This window comes from Theobroma cacao, chromosome 8 (genome assembly GCF_053813885.1).
Source record: "Theobroma cacao isolate CCN51 chromosome 8, ASM5381388v1, whole genome shotgun sequence".
NCBI classification, from domain to species: domain Eukaryota; kingdom Viridiplantae; phylum Streptophyta; class Magnoliopsida; order Malvales; family Malvaceae; genus Theobroma; species Theobroma cacao.
The window spans coordinates 24,978,731-25,004,076 of NC_142646.1; the positions used below are offsets into that span (position 1 = coordinate 24,978,731).

The window sequence follows — 25,346 nt, forward strand, 5'->3', positions numbered from 1 at the left end:
CTATACTTGCTGATTAAGGAAATTTAAGATCAAATTTGAAAAAGCTGAATCTCTTATTCTTCTGATCTAGTAACTTTTGGAGCTCTTTCATTGTCACAAAGCCTTGAGTAGTAGTTGGCGGGATTATTGCAATAAAGGTAGTTGTTGGCCTAACTACCACAAAAGAGTTTATTAAATTGGGATTTTCGACACCTACCACATCAACTGCATTTTCTCTATTTCCTCCATTTGCTTTTGTATTAACAGCTAGGGGAATGGATCCATCAATTACATATTCATCACCATTAAGGTGTACAGGTTAAGCTTGATAAGTAGTGGCAATGGAGGATGCAAATTGAGATATGGTCTCCAACATTCACTTATTGTTATCTTCCAACATTTGCATTTTCTCTTGAGGAGCTTCAACCATTTTCATCAACTCTTAGATGTAGGTGTGAATAAATGCATCTTGGTTGCCAAAAGAACTATCCACTTCTTCCAGTAATGAAAAGTTGTGATAATAAGGGTTTTGCTTAACACAATCACTCCTTCCCAACAGAGTCACCAAAATGTAAAAATGATTCTTGTGATAGAGAGAGGAAGCATTGCAAATAAGTAAAAGAATGCATTGGAGGCGGCATAGGGGAAGATTGGAGCAGTTCCTGAAGTATTGAGTGTCGTAATAGATGGAAGACAATAAAAAAAGAATTAGGGAGTAGAAGAGAATTAGAGAAAGAAACTCTAAAGGATTTGTTAGCTCCCAGAGGAAGAGCCATTAATGAATTGTGAAGGCTCTATATATAATGCCAAAAATAGCGATTAAAAGAAAAAGTTTTAATGCACATAATGAATGACTTCATTAAGAAGAGCTTTAATCTTGGGTAACCATTATTGAGAATTATTGTCAAGTAACGGTTAGAAACCCATTATGTGATCATTGAAATAATTAGGTGCAATAAGATTTGTTCTCGAGTAAAAGATAACAAATAAGAGGTATACGTGAAAAGGTACAATAAAAGAAGCTGTACATGAATAGGTACAAGAAAAGAAGGTGTATGTGAATAGGTATACGAGAACAAGATAGGAGGGTAAAACACTTGTACTTTAAGAAAATGTTAAGAAGATTACCTTTTAACTACCTCCGTATCTGAGCCACCAAGCCGAACTCTCCGGAACATCCCAAGATGAAAGTAACCCATAAACCTTACCACTTATTCTGAGTTGCTTTCACTGTTATCTATGTGAAATGGTTATTTTATGCATAGTAACTGTTCTACTTGTATTAGTTGTTCCGTATAGAGTAGTGCTCCACTTATTTTAAATGTTTTACGTGAAGTAGTGCTTCACTTGTTCTAGTTGTTCTGCATGAAGTAGTACTTCACTTGTTTTAGTTGTTTTGCATAAAATAGTGTTTCACTTGTAATGGTTGTTCTTATTATTCTCTACATAATATTATACTATAAAATAATTCTTTAAAAAATATGTATTAATCAAAATCAAGTATCTACAATCAGGCAAATCAAAGTTTTGGTTCTTTACCAAACTCTAGTTCAAGCACCCAAGTTAACTAAAGTATAAGGGCTCAACCAAATTATGACTTGGGGATATAGGGTAACCAAGGTGTAGTGACACAACCAAATCAATGCTTGGATATGCAAGAGAATGGCATATTTATGTGCTCAACATAATTTAGGTCAAGTGATTCAACCAAACCAGTTTAACGTTGTGCAGCTAAATGTACGTTGGGGCTAGGTTGATGACCAAGGTTGGGACAACTTATGATATATAGCTAATTCATACAGGCCTTGAAGCCATCTAAACTATAGTAAAAGCAAGGAAACTATTATAGTCTATAAGAACTTCTTTCCTAAGATAATGTTAGCTAATATAATCTCTCTCGACATAGTTGAGTTAGTCGGAAAAGGAATGAAAAGTATGATGAAAAATGAGAATGAAGTTGAAATTTCAGCTAGTCAAAAGTTGCTAGTAATTGAGAGGTCTTTACTAGTTGATTTAAAAGGCTTGATGCCACCTTAATGGAAATAATAACATGACTTGACCGTAGCATTTCAACCTAAGAGATAATTTGATTAGAAATGACCTTCAGTAGTTAAAAAGTTGTAACACAGAATGTTTATCATTTGTAGGCTTAGAATAGAAATGCAATTTATCCTAAAGCAATTAATCCAAGTGTATAAATGGAGTTAGTCTATCATTTGATTTAAAACAAATATATAGAGTTAATCAATTATTTGATTCAAAGTAAGTACATGAAGTTAATCTTTTGTATTCAAACTAAAAAGGGTATAAAAAGCTTGAGAAATAAAGCAAGTGGGGAAGATGAAGAGGTAAAAGAGAAGGTTAAAGGTTTAGGCTTGAGAGACTTCAAGACTGCCTAAAACATTATAATTAGTAAAGGAATCAAGGAAGGGACCCTTTTTACTTTATTGGTTGAAATAAAGACTTGCAAGGAAAGCATGGTATAGAATTCTTAATCAAATACATACTATGGTTGGAGGCAAGGTGTTGGTAAGCATGCAATTGAAGATGATGGTAAGTTATTTTGCCCATGGAGGATGAATCAAATCGAGAATAAAGTTTGCAATGAAGCAAAAAAAAGTTATAGAAAAAAGGATAAGCTAGCTGTAGGAAATAGATAGTTGTCACACATGATCAGATCATGCAGATAGCAATGTCTGTGTGACAAGCTTAATAGCTGATTAACGGTCTGTAGTTGCCTGATACGTAGGTGACCAAGTGAAGTAGGCCGTCTAGGCGTGGCGGTCAAAGGTATCCATGATCTATATTTATTTTTGATTTGATCAAATATTAGCAGTGGGTAACAAAATTAGGAAAACAAACAACTAACCGGCTTTGCTTCCATGAACTCTCCTTTAAACACTCTCTCTCGCTCGCAAGCTCCTCCTGTTAAGGCTATCATCATGTTTTTGATTCTAGATTTATAGTGTATTTGGGTAAGTAATGGTGCATGTCGATTCCCAATTTCAGCTCTTCCTCCTCGTCCCGCCATTCCGTAATTCTCTCCTCGTCTTCTCCCTTTATATATAATTGTAAATCAACTTCCTCAGAAGAAACAAATGCTTACCCATTGATTTAATTCTCTAGTATTATGTCAAAAAAATTCTAAATAAATAAAATAAATTTGTTTTTGTTTTCATTTCATTATCATTTCAAATGTCTGGGACTGGGATGTGGAGATGGAGGCAGCTGCCCTTACTCTCCCTGAGGCACAAGATCTGGACGCATTTGAATTCCATGGAGTGCTTGGGATGCCATCGTTCCCTCATAGGAATAGGAATTCAAGAGCGGTACAAGGGGGACAAAGGGGGAGGCGACAACCGCAACGATGACAGTAACAACTCCCAAACCACTACCAATTCCACTACTACTACCTCCACTGCTAGGCGAAAGATGAAAGCGGAGACCAATTGCCCTCGCTGCTCCTCCCTTAACCCCATGGATCTTGTCTTCTCCAATCGCCACAATTCTTTCAATTTGAATTTTCCTCATGCCGGCGCTCATGGTGATGATCAATCTGATGACACTAGCAGTAATTCCAGCGGCAGCAAATCCACCCCGACTTCTACCTCCACGCCCCTCAACTTCTGCCCCACTTGCAAAACCCCCTACCACTTTCGGATATCCCCTCTCCAGGGAACCTTCATGGAGATTGGCCGCCACCAAAACCATAAGTCCAATCCGAAAACTTCTTCTGCTTCTCCACGGAACAGGCTTAGGTTATCCTTTTGGGACAATCTCAGATCCGAGAACTGGCCGCCAACTCCACCTCCTCCAACGCCTCCCCCTCCCGGGAATGGCATCGCTGTGCATACTCCTCCTGGCCCGCCCTTTGCACCCGGAGTTAATGTCATACGGGCTACCGGGCCCAAGGAAGACCATGGTAGTGGTGCGTGGTTGGGCGGGGCCAATTTGGGAAAGGATTTGCCTACGCCCAAGGAGATTTGCAAGGGCCTTGACCAGTTCGTTATAGGCCAGCGCAGGGCAAAGAAGGTGTGTTAATTATAATAGAATAATAATTAGTAGTACTTACTCGACTAATAGTATATCTCAACATTACAAATTATAGGAGTAAAAAAAAAAAAGAAACCCTCTGATTGTGATAAATCATTGTTGCAGGTGCTGTCTGTTGCCGTTTACAACCACTATAAAAGAATATACCATGCCTCATTGCAGAAAGGGTTAGTTTCCATATTCATTCTGAATTTTTCATCTGATTTTGGTTATCTTAGGTTAATTGTATTCCATTGAGTAAACTGATATACAACATAGACGTAGAGAGAACTGAGGTCATGGATTTGAATGCTAGGTCAGGAGCAGAAGCAGGAAGTTCAGAATCAATTGATGATGACGACAAGGTGGAGTTAGAGAAAAGCAATGTGCTCTTGGTCGGACCAACTGGCTCTGGTATACAGTCTTCATTATTAACTAGTTGAATGCATGAAATTACATTGCTGGATTCCCTTTCTTATACATGTACATATCCTACAACAGGAAAGACTTTATTAGCAAAAACTCTGGCTCGCTTTGTCAATGTTCCTTTTGTCATTGCTGATGCAACAACTTTGACACAGGCAAGTCCATAGTCCACATTAATCTATGAAAATCTTGTAAAATACATATTTCTGGTACATGTGAAAGCGCATTGGGTTGAGCTATGTAAGGGAAGGTAGTTCTCTCTCGTTCTTTAAACACCACCCTCTCCTTCTCAAGACTCGAATATGTTTATAGATTACCATGTACAAATTATCTTAGTAGCAACTTTTAACATTCAAGCTTGAGCTTGTTGAAGTAGTTTACCTGATGATTTGAATTGTTTGATATCTTCCTAGCCATAATAACATCTTATTAAGTATGGAAAGTCAGGTACTACTTCGATTTGATGCCTTGTGATCAACTCATCTGATGTCCTAGAATGTACTTTTACTATTATACTTTTTTGCCTTTATGATTGACCATAGCCCCACTTCTCTTAGCAAAATATTTCTTCTTATTTTTGGCTGTCCCATTAATAGGCAAATTGTTCCTTTCTGCAGGCTGGTTATGTTGGTGAGGATGTCGAATCGATATTGTACAAACTACTTTCGGTATTTACTTCAATTCTTTGCCTCATTGGAGTTAATAGGTAGATTCTCATTATCATCTCATTTCTTAGGAATCAAATTGCCTTAGTACGATGAGGGAGAGGGAAGACAAACTTCTGGTTCCAGGCATCTGCTCCCGACCAATGAGACTTCAATACCTCAATTTGTAACCCATACACTCTGAATTCTAGCTCTAATACCTCATTTCTAAGGATGTCTTCTAGCTCTCATTTCCATTGTTGGTGTAAACTGTTATATTATTACTGATGGGCTTTGTTTACATCATTTAAACCTTCCTAGTATCATGCTTTTAGGTGCAGAATAAGCTTGATTTGATATTGTGAAAGTACTTTGAATGTACTTGATGATAAATGTGTGGGTTTCTCTATAATATATTGATCATGATCCTACCATGATATCTGGTCAGGATTGTTACATGCTCTCAAGCATGTGCTAGAGTGTTGTAAAGAAATGAAACAAATAAAGAACTTGCTGGAGGATCGAAATATGCTAATTGAAAGATTAAGTTATCTAGGACTTAATTTTATGTTTTACGGGTTTGTTTGAAATTTTCTCATATATATAGGCTATTTTAGATTTTTGATATATTGATTATTGATATTTCTCCCTCTATTTGTTCTTTCTAATTTTGTCCCCCAGCTCTTCCGTTTCTCACCCAATTCCCTCAATTCCTCCCTAATTACATGTCTCTTTCTGATTTTCCCTCTAAATTTCTATTTTTTATCTCTTCCCCCTAGTTGTTCTACATCAGAACTTCCCTAATTGTTGTATGTCTTTGAGTAAAGTCAAACATGTTAGAATTAAAGAAAGTATTTAGAAGCAGAGAGTGCACACTCTAGGTTATGGTTCCATATATCAGTATTCACGTATTTTTGCTTTTCAATGTACATCTAGGTAGCTGAGTTCAATGTAGAAGCGGCTCAACAAGGAATGGTTTACATTGATGAAGTTGACAAGATAACTAAGAAGGTTCTGCAATAATTTAGCTCTCTTTCATTCTTTCTTTTTTGATAGAGCAACTGATATTATTGATTTTACAGTTTAATCCAGGATTAATTTTGGACCTAAAATATTCTTAAAATGTTGAAGTACTTTTGCAGGCGGAGAGCTTAAACATTAGCAGGGATGTTTCAGGGGAGGGTGTTCAGCAAGCATTATTGAAAATGTTGGAAGGAACTGTGAGTTCATTGGTTGTGCTTTTTTAATTTGATAATGCTTGTGCAGGAAAATCCTTTTTCTGGCTCACTTTAGGAACCTTTTTAATTATCAATATCTGCAAAATGCCCTTCCAAAAGCGCTCAAAGTGGTTGCATAGTTTCTGAGCTTTTCCCCTTAATTACTACGTAGCTAGTTTAAGAATTATCTAGGGTTTGAGTGAACAACTGGTGATACTGGTTATTCTTCTAACTTCTGAGCTATATGTAGAGAGAGAGAGTAGCCATTTTATTTTTTCCTAAAAAAAACAGCAGGATAAAAATAACCTTTTAAGCTAGTCTATTAGCTGAAGAATAATGGTTTGCTTTCATGGGACTGGGGGCAATACGTGTTTAGTAGAGGTTTAATCTGAAGAAGCAATAGGTTGAGATGAAGCCAGAATAAGTGGATCTCAAAGAGGATAATAAAATCAACTATTGCATACAAACTTTATTTTCAGTAGACTGTCAGGAACTATCACTTATCAAATCCAAAAACCTAAATTCATATTGAATTCTTACCATATAAACTAGTATTCTTTACACCCAAATAATGATATTGAAATTCCTTTTTGTTTCTATAATAGAAAGGAAATGGGAAAATAACATCAAATTTCATTTTATTCTTTTCTTTTTCTTTTATTGTCCAGCACTTTGGCTGAGAGTTAAAATTACGTAGTGTAGCATATGATATATGCATTGATTTTGCATAAAAATCTAGTTCAACTTGGGAACCTTTATGAATGAAACGTGTATAGTTGAAAGTCACAATTGGGATATGTAACATGATATGATCTACAAAAATGTCGAATATTTGTTGGTTTGCCTCTCTCTCTCTCTCTCTCTACTTGATTTTGCCTTTTCTTATTCCAACCTATTTTGAGGTTTTCAGCTGCATCCTTACTAGCTGCCTCACAGTTGATAAATGTTTCTTTGACCAGATTGTAAATGTTCCTGAGAAGGGAGCAAGGAAGCATCCTCGGGGCGATAATATACAGGTATTCTTTTTATTTATCATCTCATTCATGAATGTATCCATATGATTAATATTTCTGTGTTGTATATCTACAACCTACTGTATGCTTTTCACTTCAGCAAATGTATAATATTTTTTCTGATATATTGGAAAGACTGTTTCAACATATAATGGCCCAAAATTCTTTAAGGGTTTTATTTTTTATATGCATTTAGGATTGTTGCTTGTTAGTGCATTCAACTTTAAGCCCTGCCAAAGATATATCACGTAAAATTCTTTCAAGAATTAGTCAATTCCCAAAGGAAACGTACATACTTCAAAATTTATATAGCACTATTAAGCATTTTCTTTCCCTTAGTGCACAAGCAAACTAGATTGATAGTGTAGATAATTTTGTCCTGGCTATTGTTGGAAAATTCTTTAACTAGCTTGCAAGGAATTGAGACTTTGTAAATGGTAAGAGCTCTGCATTACGTCCTCTACAAGCCCAAACGATATGTTATAAACAAATATTTGTAAATGGTAAGACATTTGTTCAAGTTTTAGAACATCCAACATCAATAACCTTATCTGTTTAATTTATTTATATGACATCAGTAAATAACATTCTCTTTTCCTTTTTAAAGAGATGTTTTTAGAGTAGTGAGGAGATCTTTGAGGCATTGGGTGTGCTATTATGTTGAGATTCTGAAAATATTTATCTAAATCCAGAATCTAAAATTATTGAAGCACCAAGAGGTCAATTGAGAATTGATCTACCTACAATTTAAATCTTGTTGCAATGAATTTCCTCTTGTGTATCTCCAATCTCAAGGATACAACCTGCACCAGCAATCCCCAATCAAACCATTAGCTTTGATACCGCTTGTTGGGATTTTGAGTGGAAGTGCATACGATATCAAGATCAATAAAATATAGATTACGCATGCATATAATAATTGACTATGCACAAATGAGATGAGTATTAAATGTTGTTCAACACTGTTTTCTTTATGTCAAGGATGACAGAAAATCGTTGTAAATTTGTAATAGTAGAGAATTTACAAGAGCTTAAAACATTGAAACCTGTGCCTTGAATTATCCCTATTTTCATGCTCCCCAGTGAAACCCTATCTGATAAGTCCTATTCCATATAACTCAGTGTTCTCTTCAGCCCTCATAAATCTTTACAGTCCCCCTGAAAGCACATCTCTCATAATTCCTGATAATTGAAACCCTCTTTATATTTATAGAATTGTGTGTGCACGTGCTAAAATTTTTTAGCACTAAGAATTTTTTCTCTATGAAGAATACTCGCAGTGCACCTAATCACCATGTAATTCTTAGCAATAGAATTCTAATAGAAAAAATGGATTTTTTTTAACCAAAAAGAGTTTTGATAAATTTGACCCAAAACTTCAAACAGAATACTTTGTAGTATTGTACTCCCACCTATTAAAATCCAAGATGCTTTTCTTCCCAACTCCAAATAGACCAAACAATTGCTTCTAAAAGGGAAAAGAGAATTCCATATAACTATAGAGAAAAATTATACCTGTTCACTTTTTCATAAGAAAAATTTAGGTATACAATTTGACTATTATGTTTCTTTGGATGTTGAATGAAAACTTCTACAGTTTCATTAGTAGTTTATAAGAAACAAAAATAAAAAATGATGGTAACTACATCCTATACAGTTTTTGTTGGCACTGCTCTGCTCTTCAGTTGTCAACTTTAGGTTTTTGTTTAAATTTCTCTTTTCCTCCCTGTTTTTGAAGATTTATTCATGTAGTATGTGTTGATCAAAAAAATTAAGAAATTAAAGGTCTATGAAATACATGCAATACAACTACAGTTTATTTTTCTACTCTTTTGACTTTAAAGTTTGTCATTATATGTTTGATTTGGTATTTTCGTTGTGGAAAAGATTTTAGTTTGAACTTAGGAATATGTAATTTCATTTTAGGTAGAACCATTATTTTCGGAATAGTTAATTTTTGCTAATACTATTAAATGGATGTAAATAATCTGCAGATAGATACAAAAGACATCCTTTTCATTTGTGGTGGAGCATTTGTTGATCTTGATAAAACAATTTCAGAGAGGTAAAGCCTTAAAAATATTTTACCATAAGAATTCCCTGTCAAATGGTATTTGTTCATTTTGAAGGAGTTTAAACATATTGTGTTGTTAACCAGACGGCAAGATTCTTCAATTGGTTTTGGAGCACCTGTTCGAGCTAATATGAGGGCCACTGGGCTAACAAATGCTGCTGTGACATCGTCTTTGCTTGAAACGGTGAGAATAAAGACCATAAGAAGTTACTAAAAAAAAGAAATATAAATTTTATTGCCTACTTTTTTCTCTCTAATGATAGTACAACCTATATAAATATGTAATATGCTCTCCCCGATATCCCTGAAAACTGATAAGGATAGCCAGTGCTAAAGTTTTCCCTGAGATGAACCTGTTAGTTATGTTTTCATTTCAGGTTGAGAGTTCAGATCTTATTGCATATGGCCTCATACCAGAGTTTATAGGACGCTTTCCAATATTAGTTAGTTTGTCGGCTTTAACTGAAGATCAACTTATGCAGGTAATATTTCATCACTTTTTTTCTTTGATGTACATGCGTGTGCATGTGTGTGCATGTTTTTCCTGTTACTTAGTTTAATCCTTTTAGGTATATGGTAGGGAACATTGTGCTATCTCTAAGCTTTATATTATTGTTCTGTTCTTTCCCGACTGTTTATGGAAAGATGATGAAAATGCTAACATGCAGTGTAACAACTGTTCATGATAAGGAAGTTCAAGGCTGATGATAGCTCTGATCGTTTGTAAATGGTATGGGAAACAGTCAGTTTGTGTAAAATTAAATGTCAGGTTTGGACAAAAATATGTCAGGAAGTGATCAGTTATTTGTAAGAAAGTAGAGTTGCTATTACTTGATAAAATAAGGGACGTACGATATAGATGGTTAGATCATGTGCACTGTCGGCCTAGGATTACTGGTATGAAAAAATGTTTTTCTCCAAGTAGAAAGAATGAGAACAGGTAAGAGGTAGACCAAAATTATTGGGTAAAAGTCATGAAAAGGATTTCACAGTGCTTTACATCTTTGGAGGATATAGCCCTTAACTAAAGGGATTGTAGAAAATGGAATCCTGTAGTGGAACTCAATTAGTTTGGATTATGCCTTTGTTGAGTTGGGTTGAGAGTTAATTGTTGCAAATTATTCAAGTTAAAGGCATTAAAAAGGCTGTCTTTATGCTTGAGTCTTTGCTTCTTTGCATTCTGCATCAGTTGATCAAACTGGGCTTTAGAGTAAACCTGTTAACAACCATGAATTAATCAATATTTTCCTTTTATGTTTACTAGTTGTTGAGAAAAATTTGTGATACAGGTGCTCACAGAACCAAAAAATGCTCTTGGAAAGCAGTACAAGAAGTTATTTAGCATGAACAACGTAAGTTGCCTCTGCCTGTTCATGTTCTCTCTGTTCTCGCCCTCTACATGATAAATATTATGTTAATTTGAATTACATCTCTGACCATTACATAATTGCTTCTCTAATTTCAGGTGAAGCTACATTTTACATCTAAAGCATTGAGACTAATTGCAAAAAAGGCAATGGCTAAGAATACTGGTGCCAGGGGTTTAAGAGCTATACTGGAAGGCATTCTTACTGAAGCCATGTATGAGGTATCGGAGGGTCATACTAAGTTTTGAATGAATTGGGATCAAGCATATGATTCCGGCATAGATGTATTGTTATGAAACTAAAAGCTTCACGGTCTAAAGCATTCTGACACGTGCGTGTTTCAGATTCCAGATGCAAAGACTGGAAACAATAGATTAGATGCTGTTGTGGTTGATGAGGAGTCAGTGGGTTCAACAAATATCCCCGGATGCGGAGGGAAGATTCTTTGTGGAGATGGTGCTTTGGAGAATTACTTTGCCGAAGCCAAGTTGAAAGATTCTGCGGTATGTTTTTGCATATAATAAATATGCATTAGACTTCGTGCATATTATCTACCTCTCTTTGATCATATATCAACGCCTATTCATTGATACAATTGGCTTCTAAGATGCTCTTATGGTAGTGTATCTAATGTAGGAAAAAGCATCATTGCCCAAGGGAAAAAATAATTTCATATTGAAAGTTCCAACATAATTTACTGTAGTTACTTTGGTGTCAAGTCACTTATGGAATCAATTTTGGCATCATTAAGACATTTTTTGGTAATTCTCAGAACTGTGCTTGTACTTGTTTCTAGGAAAACCTTGCATCAGTAGAAAGGGAGCTGCAGGAGGGTGAATCAGAGGTTTCATCAAGAGCCATGAGCTTGTAATATTTTTGCCACCACAGCTATTGCTGTGCTGTGCTTTGCTAAATTTCTGTCATTTGTAAAGATAATAATCATTCATAGCTGCATTTATCTTGTAACAACATAGCTTTTGGTTCCATAGTTGAATGGAAAAAGATAAAAGAAAAGGAGAGGGAAAATGAAAATGTAGCAGTAATACGCACTTGAGCATTTGGCTCGTTGTTTGGTGTATGATCCTCTATTTAGAAAGTAGGATTCAAATCCCCCTTTCTCTAATTTAAAAAAAAAATGTAACAATAACACAAAAAGCAGGATCTTGTTTAAAATTTTGTCCCATTGGAGGAAGAGGTATTAGTCAATGAAATTATGCAAATTTCATAGTAATTTATTGTAACATTTTGCTTGATATGAATGTTTAATCAATGGTGTTAGGGTCTTATCATGTGTATGAACTTAAGGTGGAGCAATAGTGTGAGATATCAATGATATTCGGGTACATATTATTAGGGTTTATGAATGTGTACATTAAAATGGTTTAAGAATAATGTTAGGATATGGGAGGGCATTTGCCTTGTTAAATTTTAATGAAGGTCACATGGAAGATGTAACAAAATGGAATGGAATAGACTTTTTATGGGGCGCATGTATAGATATTTACCCACTCTGTTGACTTGCTTCCTCCAAAGGAATGGAACCAGAGACTAGCAAGAGAAATTCCCACAAGGAAGCACCCTTGGTGTAGTTAGGACCTGCTCACATCACCACAAGGAAAGTCTTTCATGAATTATTATGAATGACCTTTTTTTGTTTATTATTAATCACCATAAGGAAAGTCTTACTTTTTTTCCAAAATTGTAAACTATGAATATAAAGAAAATTATGATAACAATTCGGGATTTTGTTTTCAAAAAAAAACACGTAGGTTGGTGAACTCGAGAATGAAGAAAATGCGGATCCCCCTATACTTGTTCAGGTTGGTTGAACAGGAAATAACTGATTATGAGTCCAAGTAGTCATCATTTGAGAAAGTATGTTGTCCATTTGGCTTAAGACAACTCTCAGACTCAAACAATATTATGCTTTTTTTATCATACAACCTGGTTGGTTGGTGGCGGGAATGGATCTCATTAAATGCATTCTTTTAGAATCCATCACTATCCAGGAGAATAGCAAAGTCACAAGTTTTGCTTTGCGAATTATGATATTGTTTATGTAACTCAAAAAGCCAACAAGGAACATATGATGGTCGATTTTCTTGTAGATCAAGCTGTCAGGGATCACGAACAAGCCAAGCTATCTCATCACTAAATTAAAGGGTATCACCCCAAAATCATAAAATATTACCCAACAAGATTTGTATTATCTAATTGCTAAATAAGAGACAGTAAACTATCACCTTAAAATACCCTTTAACATCTTTTGAAAACAAAGAAACAAGCAAAATGCAAATGTAGGTGACAGGCAAGTCTCCTCCAGTTAGAAGTAGTGATTTCAACTTTTTTTTTGTAAGAAGTGATTTCTATGTTAGATTGTTTGGATTTGAAAATGAAGATTCTGAGTAAATCATCTATCTCAAATATTATAGGCATCGCTTGATACCCACATGATTTCATTAATGTTACAAGTAAAGATAACTTAAGGATAAAACTAATCAAATTTACTAAATTAATTGTTTTGAGATGAAATGTTTATTGTAAAATCTAAGAGTTGAATTATGATAAAATTTTGAGAATTTTGGATAACTTTAAATCTTTGAAAGAATTATAATTGGTTTAACAAGATAGGTTAGGTTGAATGGTTATGACATCTCTCCTTAGCAAGGTTAAAATTTAAGGGTTTGAATTCTCTCTCTAACTTTTACTTCCTCATATATACTCTCAAATGGAGTCCCTTGCACCTTCACTGTTTAGTTAGATTTATCATTTTCTGGAGGAACAGCCATCATCATAGACAGCTGGGTACACATTCGAATTTCAAAAGAAGATGCGACGGAGAATGATGAAAAGGGTAGTCGAGCCTACATACAACAGGTGAAATTGTTGGTTGGTTCGGATTCATTCCTGCAAAATTGGACTCCTTTGTCCACTAAGTTATAATGGCGTTGACAAAGCTACACGGGTTGATAGTTTGATTTATCTCTCTACTATTGACAACCTTCCCTCACCTTAAACGGAGCAGAAGGATGAGGATCACCATCATACAGCATCCATGGCCACCTGCGAGTCACCATAATCTTCTTCAAAAACAACCCAAACCTTGCTTATTTTGGTTTCCAGAGTGCATGAAAATGGAGTTGATGACGACCAACTAATATCACCATTTTCTTCCTTTTCGCTTTCTTTACCAATCGGTGTTGAGGCCCCAGTCCTACACATTATTGATGATGATGAACTTGTTGACATGAAGCTGGAGCAACGCTCCAATGCCAAAACATGATCCATGGTGATGATCTGCACACTGGGATACTCCAGATTCTTGTTTTCAATAATTCGTTTGCAACTCTCATACAGATCATGAAGCTCTTTGCTTTGGCGAGAAGCCCTCTTGAGTATGTCGCATGCCAAACTTCGTGCTGCCATTGTCAAATCAAAAAACATGTTGACAAGATTTTCAATGCCTTCACAAAACATAATGTAAACTTGGAAGCTCTCTTTCAAGGTATGGCTCATGGCTGCCTGAGCCAAGTTGTCTGCAGGCAAAATATCACGAGGTGAACAATCCAAGACTCTATCTATGAACGCTTGACATTTGGGCAACTTTCGAAACACCATATCAACAGACTTCTGCTCATAACATCGAAACTCCAGGCCATTGAACATGACGGGTTCTAGTTTTCCTGCTTGGTTAATGGCCCATCCCACTCGTTCTTCGAGATAAGCTGCATAGCTATGGAGGAATGAAAACGAAGAAGGATCTGATGAGTTCTTGCGAAAGCAGTGGGAGCTCATTTGGAGGTGGCCGGAAACATGTGCCCTACGTAGCTCCTGCTCGAAGCAGCGGTTGCCGCCGCGGAAGAGGCGATGAATGAGCGAAAGAGTTTTGAGGGCGACCAGGCGGTCTCTGGTCTTGCAGAGGCGGCGTGAAATCCTTTCAGCAAGAAAAGGGATGGATCCTGGGGAGTTTGAGACAAGGAAGAGGATCTCATGCATGTATTTGTCCTCTATGGGGCCGTTATCATGGCCAGTGGCACGCAGCACTGCAATCTCTATGTCGGAAAACCCTTTGCCATCATGGTTGTAATTAATCATGGCCTTACCAATTGATGCATGGTCCTTAACTGAGCCAAGAGCTAGGCGAAGCTTGCCCTGTATGTCCACCACCATTCTTTTGTCTTTTGATTACTATGAAGGCCAAGGCTGTAGATAAAGGCTTGAGAGGAGGCAGATTTATATAGATGGAAAGGAAAAAGCAGAGGCATTTGAAAAATAAGCAGCCATGAGGAATCGATTCTAGCTAGATTTTAAATACTCCAATGTCAAACTGGCATGAACCGAACAAAACAAAGTATAGAAAACAATAATGGAACAGTCTGCTTTCCCCTGTGATGATTTTAATCTGAATAACTTGCCCTGGCCTCATCACTTAAGTTCACATCAAGTCAACGTGGAAAAAATGAATAGCAACTAGGATTGTTAGGGTTAATGTATCAGTGGATAGATTCTAGGATCCCTCAAAAGAGGCCCCTCTTGAAAAAGAATTTACTAAGATTTTACATTGTGCAGCATATATACACGTACTAATAGCAGCACCCGTCCCCCAAGATAAACCATAAGCTCTTGGAAAATATTGAGAGAGAGGGAGAGAGAGAGAGAGAGATGTTGGCCATTGGCCACACCAGTAAAAGCCTCGGATTCTCTTCTTTTCTCATTTGAGAGATAGTGTTGATCAATATTCAACATTCCCCCTTTTCAACTATGAATTGATTGTTAGGAATAAGAAAGAGTGCCTTACAAGGCTCTCTCTCTCCCTTCAACTTTTTTTGGTCTGGATATAAATGAATAAACTACCACTCCAAAGAGTCAACGAGGCACAAAAGGAGTTTTGCGGTGGGCGGGCGGAAAGAACCTCATTCTTCGGGAATAGGATTCTTCTGCATCAAACTCTCCAGCCATTCGCAGCATCAAGAGTATATAAACAATTTTGACTTTGGAAAGTCGCCTTTTTCTCCAGCCCCAGGCCCCGCCCTCCATCAATCATCATAATCATGCAACTTTCTCTCCATCGTTTCTTTATGACCTGCAGTGCCACAGAAAAAGTGGAAAGTTTGGTCATTATTTGGCTCCAGCAATTAGCAAACATGTTTCTTCCATGAACAAGTATAGTAGTTGGTCATATCTCCATAGTTTTCAAGAGAAAAAAGAAATGCATGATATAGTATAATGATGAGAATTGATGCCTCATCTTCACCTGGCAATCTGCTTACTGTGTGTTAAAGCTGACTCCAATGGAGCTTTATTTTCTTCTTCAAATAATTAAAGCAACCAAGCAGAAGATGAAATAGAACACATCAATAACTAACATGCATCGGATGTCATGTAAATCTTCCAGAAGACTAAGTGATAGGACAGCTAGCAATTTCTTGATGTGAGAGAATCGTTGTGGCAGATATTCCTTACTTCAACTTGGACAATTTCTGGGGTCAAAATTCCTATTGCTGGCAATAAAATTACCAAATGCCACTTTGGAGGCCAATATACCACTAGTATTCTCCATGTACTTTGACACAATACTTGATGAAGAGCATGCTTGGCATTGTTGGAGTTTCTGTCAGAAGTACTATTCAGAGTAAAGCTGTTCTAAAAGTGTTGTAAACAAAAGCTAAAATAAAATTTAACAAACTTGGTATTTTGGTTTATATTTTCACATTTAACATCATGGTTGGCACCACAACTTTTGTGATGTGGGTTTCCAATATCATGCAATTGTTTTACTCTATGTAGGTTTGCAACTTAACAGCACCAAATTTGAACTGATCACAGCCAATGTGCATCCTGATACAATGCAACAGATTCAGCAAGCTACCGGGTTTCAGTTAGGCTCCTTACTAGTCAGATAACTAGGATTTCCCCTCATCTCAGGCAGATTATTTGATAAAGATTATGAGCTCTCATTCAGAAGATTACCGCTTGATATAATTGCTGGACCTCCAGATGACTTTCCTATGCGGGTAGGGTACAGCTCATATTGTCAGTCTCGTTTAGTATGCAGAATTTTTGGTGCTCAGTTTTCATCCTTCTAGGTAAAGTTATTAAGAGAGTAAATCAGCTTTGCTCAGCCTTTTTATGGAAAGGGGAGAGGATAATGCTGGAGGTGCTAAGGTTAATTGGGATTTCATTGTCTGAAGGTTTGGAATACTGCTTGCATTCCCAAGCATTTTTGGTCTCTATTCAGCCAATCTGGATCGGTTTGGATGGCCTGGCTGCCTGCAGTCTTATCTGCTGTAATAATTGAGGTTTTGGCAGGTTAAACCTCCAAGCTTACCTGGGTAGAACTGGCAAAAGTTACTTAAGCGGAGAGATCATGCTAAGCCTTTGATTTAGCATTTGATAGGCAATGGAAAACAAACTTGATTTCCTGAGGCATTATAATTGACATCCACATGGACCCTTGCTGAGTAGGTTTTGGAAAAAGATCATAGCCAACCAAGGTTTGCTGGTATCATTAGAAATAATCTTTGGTTTTGGCTTCCTGCGACATGTCCTGAATTACTGCAGATTCAAGTTGGTCTTTGTGGTACCATAGAGCCTAATGGGGATAAGTAAGATGAGGTGCTCTGTTTAGCCCAGAGTTCTAGGAAGTTTACAACATCAGAACTTGGCAATGCCTAAGGGATAAACAAAGATAAGGTTCCACGGTATAAGCTCATCTGGTATCCATTACACGTGCCAAAGTTTTCTTTTATTGCATGGTTGGCAATATTGGACAAACTAAAGCAAGGGGGATTTCATCCAGACTACTAGTTATCTTTTCAAGGCTGAGGAAAGCAGGGATCAATGGTTCTTTACATGCAAATATTCGGAAGTTGTATGGTCTAGAATTTCGCAAGTTTCAGGCATTCAGAAAGCTCTGGAGATTGAAATGCTTTTTTTTTTTTTTTAGAAAAGTGGGTTTTATTAGTTGTACACCGGTATGCCATTGTTAGTCTCGAGCTGAAGTTGCCAAAGACTCCCACTGGCAAGAAGGCCAGCTTGACAAAAGAAGCTGCACAATTCAAGGGCACATCTGCTCACATGGATTAGCAGAAGACCCGCAACAATCAGCCACCAAGAGCTAAAAAACTCAAAGCTGCCTAAAAGCAAAAAACTGACTGTATGAAACAGAAAGCAATCAGCCTAAGACTACTCCTAAGGCTAATAGATTAAAAGAAACAAGAACAAGAATAGCAGCATCAAGACAAGGGTGTTCCAAACAAAAACAAGGAACTCTAATCCCTTTAAATCCATTGGTGTTGAACTTACTTTCCAAACCAGCACCGGAGAGGGAAGAGCACCTTGACAAGCCCAAGCCATAAAGAAATCAACAAACAACCAGCATAAAACACCACCACTAGCAACAGAACAAAACAAGAGCGCCAATGGATTGGAATGCTGACTAAGACTGGATTGTTGCTGCTTTGGGAGGGAAATCTTTCCCTTCTATCTTGCTACGCTTAGCTTGGACTGCTTATTTTTGGAGGATCAAAATACCAAGAAGCACACATCTAGGCCTCAGAGCCCTGAAACGCTTTTCAATTGCATAGCTGAAGACATCAGAATTCGACTTAGCTCTTACAAAATATTACTTCTAATGCATTGTATGCTACTTTATGAAGAAGCTGGGGAATGAGTACAGTTGGGTAGTGGGTTAGTCTTTACTTGTATGCCTTTCGCCTATTGTTTCTCTTGTAGCAGGACACTCCTGTTTCTTTTGGATGATGAATAAAGATTTCAATCATCCAAATAAAAAAAAGGATTACATTTATTTTATTATTAATTGCTGTTAATATCATAAAGGAATATTTATCGTGATTATGGCTATCATTTGTTTCATTATATAGTATGAATGCGAGATTCAAAAAAGGCCGTGATCATGATACATGCTTTTAGCACTATTACATTCTTGATGCCCACAACTGTGCTACCTGCAACTAGAGTATGAAGTCAGAGATGCACACAACTGTGAAAGCACTACACAGCCACAATCAAAACTAAAACCACCAGATGTCACGATAATCTTAATTCAAGAATTTTCAATTTGTATGCTAAAGAATGCAACTCAATAAATGTAACCAAAAGAACATTTTAAAAAAAAATTACCTCTGAAAGAAATATTATTTTCAATTTTGGACTATGACCTAAAAGTTAAATGTGGATATTAGGTAGCAAACATCTTCTGTCTTTTGCATCATTTATTTATAATAAATAAAAAGAAATTGTTATACCTGATTATGTAGTGCAATAATTAGCATCCATGGTTGACAGTGCTACTTCAGCGGCTTCATACCCTAAGGAGAATCAATAAAATTATAATTCATTCTGTTACAGTTTATTACTATAAAATCAAGATGTTCGGAAGAATGAAATTCAATGACATAAAGAAATTCTTTTAATGATGCTCTAACAACGAAGCCAACAAAAATGGTACTGTAACCAGATCAAGAAATTTTTACCATCGGACAATATTAAAATAAACGAACCATTAAGCCATCAAGCTCTACTACTTGGTGAAGCCAGCACAACAAGGCATGAAAAAGAAGATTTCTGAAGGTAAGGGCGAAAAAAATCAAGAACAACTATTTAATTGTAAGCATATAATCCCAATATAAAGAATCTAGTTAGCCAATCCCATACAATCATTGTAGCTTGTTCTCAATCAAAGACAAAATAAAGTTAGCCAAATTTCAATCCTTCCAAGTTATGAAGTTTCAATTAGGAGCAGACATGTAATGATATGTCAGGCAAATGCACAACTCAACGTTCAGAAGTATGCAAGCTTTATTCCTAATAGACAATCAAAAGGTAAGGTTCAAAATTGGAATGTAGTAAGATGCACTGTGAGACAAGATAATCTTTCAATAGAAATAGGATTGAGAAAGGTTGGGAACCAAGCAAAAAGGATGACCAAGTATAATGGACAGAATACTAGCATACTGCATGGTTAAATGAAAATGCCCCATTTCTTTTAGTTCTACAAGTTATTTCCCTGATAAAAGTAAACAAGGACACAAACTAAAACCATAGCTCTTATAATGGTTAAGTGTTCTACCTTGGAAGCCCTCAGCTCATTTACTGCCATCCGAAGAGAATCATCTGATAGTATTAACCGTGACAGTGCCCCTGTACTCATTCTGCAAAATTAGACAGGGACAACTTTAAGGTGGTCTGTATGCTAATGGACACATCAAGCAACTCATTTGAAGAGCAGTAAGCAACAATTTGCAGGAACATGAATTTTGCAATTCTAAGAACTCACAATCAACAGAAACTCTCTCATGATACAAGTGTATGAGGATGAAAAGTTTCTTTCTTTCTTTCTAGATGTTTCCTACAACTTTTCCCCTTATACTAGAGCTGGAAGTTCATTATAGTCATTAAGGGATGGCCAGTATACTGTCAAAAACAGAAGATAGATTTTGACTCCTCCCTGTATTACCAGTAGAGACCATAGGCAGAATAGAAGAATCAAATAGATTGCCAACAGAAGTATGTTAATGGAAGTAACAGACGCTTGTTCTATTATAAGTAAAAATGGAGCCTAATGTGACGCACCCCAGAACCTTTGCTGCGTCCGATACAGAACCTTCAACTGCAAAGATTAGATCCAGCAAAGCCTGCATTCCCTGTAGACGAGGAAAAGGATACTATAATTCACCACTATGTAATACTAGAATGAATTAAGCTGGGTACAAAGAAAAGAAGAAAATGAAAAAGTGGGAAGAAGGAAGAAGAAAGAACACACACGCAAATAGAAGCATACCAGAACAAATTTAGGATTGTTGGGTCCAATTTGAGGACGAGAATCTGATCCCCTAATTGTTGACTTGGGAGGAAGAATCTCAAGAAGCTCCAGAGGAGGAGAATATGTGTGGAGATGGACTGGATTCCTGACTGCCTCAATTAGCAAAAACAAATATACCATAGTATCAAAAAGACAAAAGGGCAAATGGAAGGCAAGTTCAGTTGAGGTGTTGCGAAATACCAATCAATAAGCAATTTGAATTGAAGAAGCAAAGTGAGGGCAAAGGTTTGCATCCATGTAAAAAAAAAAAAAATACCTTTGAGAGCAATAAGAGTGCGGAGGCGTGCTAAAGCAGATGCACGATTCATGTGCTGGGATCGGTCCTCCACGGCCTATTTCACGTCGATTGGCTAATAATGGTATCACAATTTACATAGATAGTACTCTATATGTAAATTTATTATTCTTTTCTTATAAGAAAATCAAAAAGCAGAAAAAAAAAAAACTTGAGCACACCTGAGCAACGATACCGGTGGGAAGGTGCTTGAGACGAACGGCGGACTCTCGCTTGTTACGGTGCTGTCCTCCTGGTCCCGACGATTTGAAGGTGTTCATCTCGCATTGTTTCATCAGCTCTTCATCCCTCAATTTTAAGTAACCGTTAGTATTTCCATCACTATAGTCGCCGCAGCCGCCGCTGCCGCCTCTGCTGCAGCAGAATAATTGTAATCCTCCTCCTCCTCCCCTTCCTCTGCTTTGTAGGGACACGGAATAGAAATGGAAATAGCGTGATGAGGATGCGCATACCGCCTTACCCAACACGCCAACGCCATTACTTGTCAGCATATGATGTACAGATTTCATCACATTCACAAATCCGCCACCCATTGCCGCCGTTGCCATTTTTCACGAGCAAGCCAATTGTTTTTGGGGTGAAATCAGGAAAAAAAAATGTTTGAAATTCGAAGAGCAAAACGCAGCGTTTTGAACATCTGAGCTCACTTTAAAAAAATAATAATAAAAAAAGAGTTAAATAAATGGATGGAGGCTACCTAAGCGCAAGGAAGAGTCTGGAAAGGGCAATCATAATCGCTGAAGCTTCTTCTTCCTTAGTTCCTTCCTTGCGTGATAAGTTGTATGCGTTTCTTTTCCTTACCAGTGAAGTCGCAATTGCATTTTGGAATTGGAATACAACTCTAAGAAAGAAACAGTATGGATAGTGGAAGATGGGGAAGAGGAAGGGGGGTTTCTTGGGGAATGCTACCGCTGCTTGGTCTTCACGCCGTCAACGAATACTACCGACTGCCGTGGAAGCCCCCTGTTACGGCGGGCCTTCTCGCTGCCAACACACTCGTCTACCTCAGGCCTTCTTTGCTCGATGCTCTCCTTCCTACTATCGATGAGGTTTGGTTCAATCCTCATCTCATTCTCAAGGTAATCCTCTATGTTCTTTCCCATAATTTTCTGATCGGCTTCAGTCTTGCTACTAATTCTATCACTCTCTCTATTACTACTATAGTGTTGGTTTTTTTCTAAATCACCATAGCATATTAAAGATTTGGTTAAGCAATGGAATTAGTTTTGGGTTCTTTAGGTTAATTTCAGATGCTGGGATGTAATAGAGAGGTGGTTTTGTTTTTGCCGTATTGGGTTCGATTGAATTGGAAGCTTGAGTATTCCATGAATTGAACAAGTTGATTATGATAATTCATCTAGGTCGAGATAATCAGGACTCATCTAAGATAGGGTTTAATACAGGATTAATCCCATAACGCTAAAATCACTCAACTAGTCTTTAGTGTGCATAATTTCATATCAGCTAAGGAAAAATCAATAATGATGGGGACGACTTGGAAAGGGAGGGAAAGAATGAAAGGAAGTGAGCAAATAGAGAGTGATCAAAGAAAAAGAGGAAGAATCTGAAGAAACACAAGGAAAAATATAGGAAATTGGGAAGAAATTAAAGCAAGAGCTTAAAATTCTCTATACTCAATGATCACGGTGGCTACCATGGCACTCTCCAAGATTGTCTTAACTCTTAGGATATTCAAAGAGTCCATTATTTAAACGACCCCACCAATGTTTTCCCCAAAGTCCTTCCCTAAAAGTAAAGCTCGTTGCTATGATCTTATGTGACTTTTACCATCACTATAAAAGCACTCAATGAAAAATCACTATGATCATTAGTAGTAACAGATGAAGATTCCTTAGTCTACTAGTTTTTATCATTCTAAGATCCTAACCTGAAAAGAAGTCTTTCTTTTTTTAACAATTGAAGCATTTAGGAAAAGCATTTTCTAAAAAGACTTGGTGCAAATAATTCTACTTCCCTCCTAATCTCCTCTTTAAGCCCATGAACAACTCTCATGATCATGGAAAGGATCTTTAATTGCCCTTGCTTAAGTGTGTGTGTGTGTGTATAATTGTGGAAAGGATCCTTAATTCATATATTATGAATTAACATGAGGATGTTTACTTTATGCAAGTGCTGTACGAAGCATTTTTCAGTAATTTTTTTGGTTTTGGGTTATGCTGTCATCCTTAAGTTTGCTCTGTAAAACAGTACTTTCCTTCTGATAATGCATGTATTGAATCTACTTCTGAACTATCCCTCGTTTTTTCCTTGGGTTTTGCCAATTTTTCAAAGGCAATGCCTCATTTTTGTGGCCTCACAAGATAACTTATATTATTCTCCAGATTCCTAGTTTTACCGTATCAGGTATCTTAGCTATCTTAGGCTCTCAAATATTCCATATTAATCTGAAGTAATTTTTTAGTAACTAATTTTTTTTTTTATATATGATTGTGCAGTACAAAGACATGAAACGCTTCTTCCTGTCACCATTCTATCATGTCGGTGAATCTCACCTAGTTTTCAACATGATGTCACTCTTATGGAAGGGTATCCAATTGGAAACTTCTATGGGGAGCTCTGAATTTGCATCTATGGTCATTGCACTTGTTGGTATGTCACAAGGTATCACTTTGTTACTAGCCAAATCCCTCCTCCTGTTCCTTGATTATGAGAGACCCTATTACGCCCAATATGCTGTTGGATTTTCTGGTGTCCTCTTTGCCTTGAAAGTTGTCCTCAATTCTCAGTCAGAAAACTACACTAATGTGTATGGACTGATTGTACCGGCACGTTATGGGGCGTGGGCAGAATTGATTCTTATTCAGATGTTTGTCCCTGGTGTATCATTTCTTGGCCACCTGGGTGGTATTCTTGCTGGGCTTCTCTATTTGAAAATGAAGCGATCATATTCTGGTTCAGACCCATTGACTGCAATAATCAGAGGGGTCTGTGGTGTGTTAAGGTGGCCTCTAAGGTTTATAAGTGACATGTTTCGGTTAAGGAGAGGGAGAATCTCTGGCAGGGGAACTGTTGGTGGGAGACAGACAGGAAATGTGTCTGGCATATGGAGATGCCAAGCATGTACATATGATAATTCCGGTTGGTTAAGAACTTGTGAGATGTGTGGAACGACTCGAACCAGCAACACTGGGTCATCAGGTCAAGCGTCTCGTGGTTCTCGTGACCTTACTCTGGAAGATTTACGGCGTAGAAGAGTTGAAAGATTTGGTTGATGGTCCAATATTAACTTGATGTATAGAAACAGAAGAGCGGATTACCATTGCAAAAAATGTTAGGATTGTATTTGATTTGTTCCTCTCCGTACATATTGATGTTCAATCGGCCAGGATTATGAACGAATTATACTTCAATTAGGATTCTTTTTTGATGAAGAAATGTTTAGAAATATTCGGAAAGCAATGATTCTCATTTTCCAACTACGGTATGCTTCTGTTTCTAATGTATTTGAATTGACTGAGACGAAAAAGAAGAAAAAGCCAGAGTGTGTACCTGATGAACCTCAACCACCATGATATACTATTAATTTATGATTTGAAAATATACGATTGAAAAAAAAATAAATTACTTTCTATGGAATGAGATTTGATAAAATGACGTAACTTTTCTCAAATGTACTTAAGTTTTTCCCTTCTATATTAGCCAGAAATGACGATAAAGTATTGGGGATGAACAATTGATCGGTTAAGGATCAAATAGAACGGATTTTTTTAAAAAATCGATCGAATTTATCAAACTTAAAGAGAGGATCGAACTGATCAAATTTAAAAAAATGATTGAATTAATCAAAAATTGAATTAGTTCAGTTGATTTGGTTTTAGACAATAAAAATAAAATGAAATTTTGTTAGTTTTGTTTTTTACAAATTACAATATTAAAATTTTTAAATTTTCATGAAAAGTCCAAAACACCCTCTAAATTTAAAAAGCAAATAGAGAGATGTTGAGGTTTTTTTTTAGAGGGTTTTTTTGGTTAGGAAGAGAGGATGTGTTGCAATGAGCGAATCGGGATGTGCTAGAGGCAGTAGAGAGGAAGACTGGAGCAATCCTTGAACCGTAAGTGCTTTGGTGGCAAGTGATGAGAGATGAGAAAAGGTGGAAGAGGCGGCATATAATGGCGATTGGGAAAGGCTAAAGAGAAAGAATGCCTGAAGGAATCTAGAGAGAGAGCTTTTAGAGTAATCTTTGTTGGGTGTCTAATGATCTCTCCTTTTGTCTTCTTCCAACCTTCAAGGCTTTCATATTTATACTGAACAAGAACACTTTCTTAGGAGTTGTAAGGAGAGCACATTCAATCATGGGAGAACGTGATTGTTATAGAAGAATAGTTAACGAACGGTTTACAAGATATTAAAAGAATGATCATGTAGTTGGATAGTGGGTGTAAGTTTTTGGTAAATGGAGTAGTGGCATTTGATAGTGCGTCACGTGTATTTTT

The 25,346-nt window shown here is 36.8% G+C and overlaps 4 protein-coding genes across 8 annotated transcripts; 2 read left to right on the forward strand and 2 right to left on the reverse strand.

Moving 5' to 3' along the window:
- The first annotated feature begins 2,787 nt into the window (after nucleotides 1–2,787).
- LOC18592781 (ATP-dependent Clp protease) lies at nucleotides 2,788–11,828 on the forward strand. The gene is made up of 15 exons (XM_007019669.3): nucleotides 2,788–4,011; nucleotides 4,138–4,199; nucleotides 4,328–4,425; nucleotides 4,513–4,592; nucleotides 5,055–5,105; nucleotides 6,018–6,092; nucleotides 6,224–6,301; nucleotides 7,258–7,314; nucleotides 9,306–9,376; nucleotides 9,470–9,569; nucleotides 9,763–9,867; nucleotides 10,675–10,737; nucleotides 10,851–10,973; nucleotides 11,097–11,255; nucleotides 11,549–11,828. Exons 1-15 carry the CDS (start codon nucleotides 3,175–3,177, stop codon nucleotides 11,621–11,623), a joined length of 2,034 nt encoding a protein of 677 aa, XP_007019731.3. The 5' UTR covers nucleotides 2,788–3,174; the 3' UTR covers nucleotides 11,624–11,828.
- Nucleotides 11,829–13,490: 1,662 nt separating this feature from the next.
- LOC18592782 (ENTH/ANTH/VHS superfamily protein) lies at nucleotides 13,491–15,002 on the reverse strand. The gene has a single exon (XM_018126023.2). It carries the CDS (start codon nucleotides 14,920–14,922, stop codon nucleotides 13,795–13,797), a length of 1,128 nt encoding a protein of 375 aa, XP_017981512.2. The 5' UTR covers nucleotides 14,923–15,002; the 3' UTR covers nucleotides 13,491–13,794.
- A 226-nt stretch (nucleotides 15,003–15,228) lies between these two features.
- LOC18592783 (Class I peptide chain release factor) lies at nucleotides 15,229–21,588 on the reverse strand. Of its 5 annotated transcripts, XR_016027927.1 has the most exons (8): nucleotides 21,053–21,588; nucleotides 20,853–20,928; nucleotides 20,555–20,685; nucleotides 20,347–20,417; nucleotides 19,844–19,925; nucleotides 19,020–19,082; nucleotides 18,058–18,338; nucleotides 17,667–17,821 (listed from the first exon to the last, which is right to left on the reverse strand). XR_016027927.1 is itself a non-coding variant. In XM_018126026.2 (7 exons), the coding sequence occupies exons 1-6, from the start codon at nucleotides 21,437–21,439 to the stop codon at nucleotides 19,062–19,064; spliced, it is 768 nt and encodes a 255-aa protein (XP_017981515.2). In that variant the 5' UTR covers nucleotides 21,440–21,588; the 3' UTR covers nucleotides 15,229–15,835; nucleotides 19,020–19,061. The 5 variants fall into 5 exon arrangements, 4 of the variants coding, with proteins under 4 accessions (XP_017981515.2, XP_017981514.2, XP_007019735.3 ...); XM_018126026.2 differs by lacking the exons at nucleotides 17,667–17,821; nucleotides 18,058–18,338 and adding an exon at nucleotides 15,229–15,835; XM_018126025.2 differs by having other exon boundaries at nucleotides 17,802–18,314.
- Nucleotides 21,589–21,600: 12 nt separating this feature from the next.
- Nucleotides 21,601–24,307, forward strand: RBL14 (RHOMBOID-like protein 14). The gene is made up of 2 exons (XM_007019674.3): nucleotides 21,601–21,970; nucleotides 23,348–24,307. The coding sequence occupies exons 1-2, from the start codon at nucleotides 21,749–21,751 to the stop codon at nucleotides 24,122–24,124; spliced, it is 999 nt and encodes a 332-aa protein (XP_007019736.1). The 5' UTR covers nucleotides 21,601–21,748; the 3' UTR covers nucleotides 24,125–24,307.
- The last annotated feature ends 1,039 nt before the right edge of the window (nucleotides 24,308–25,346 follow it).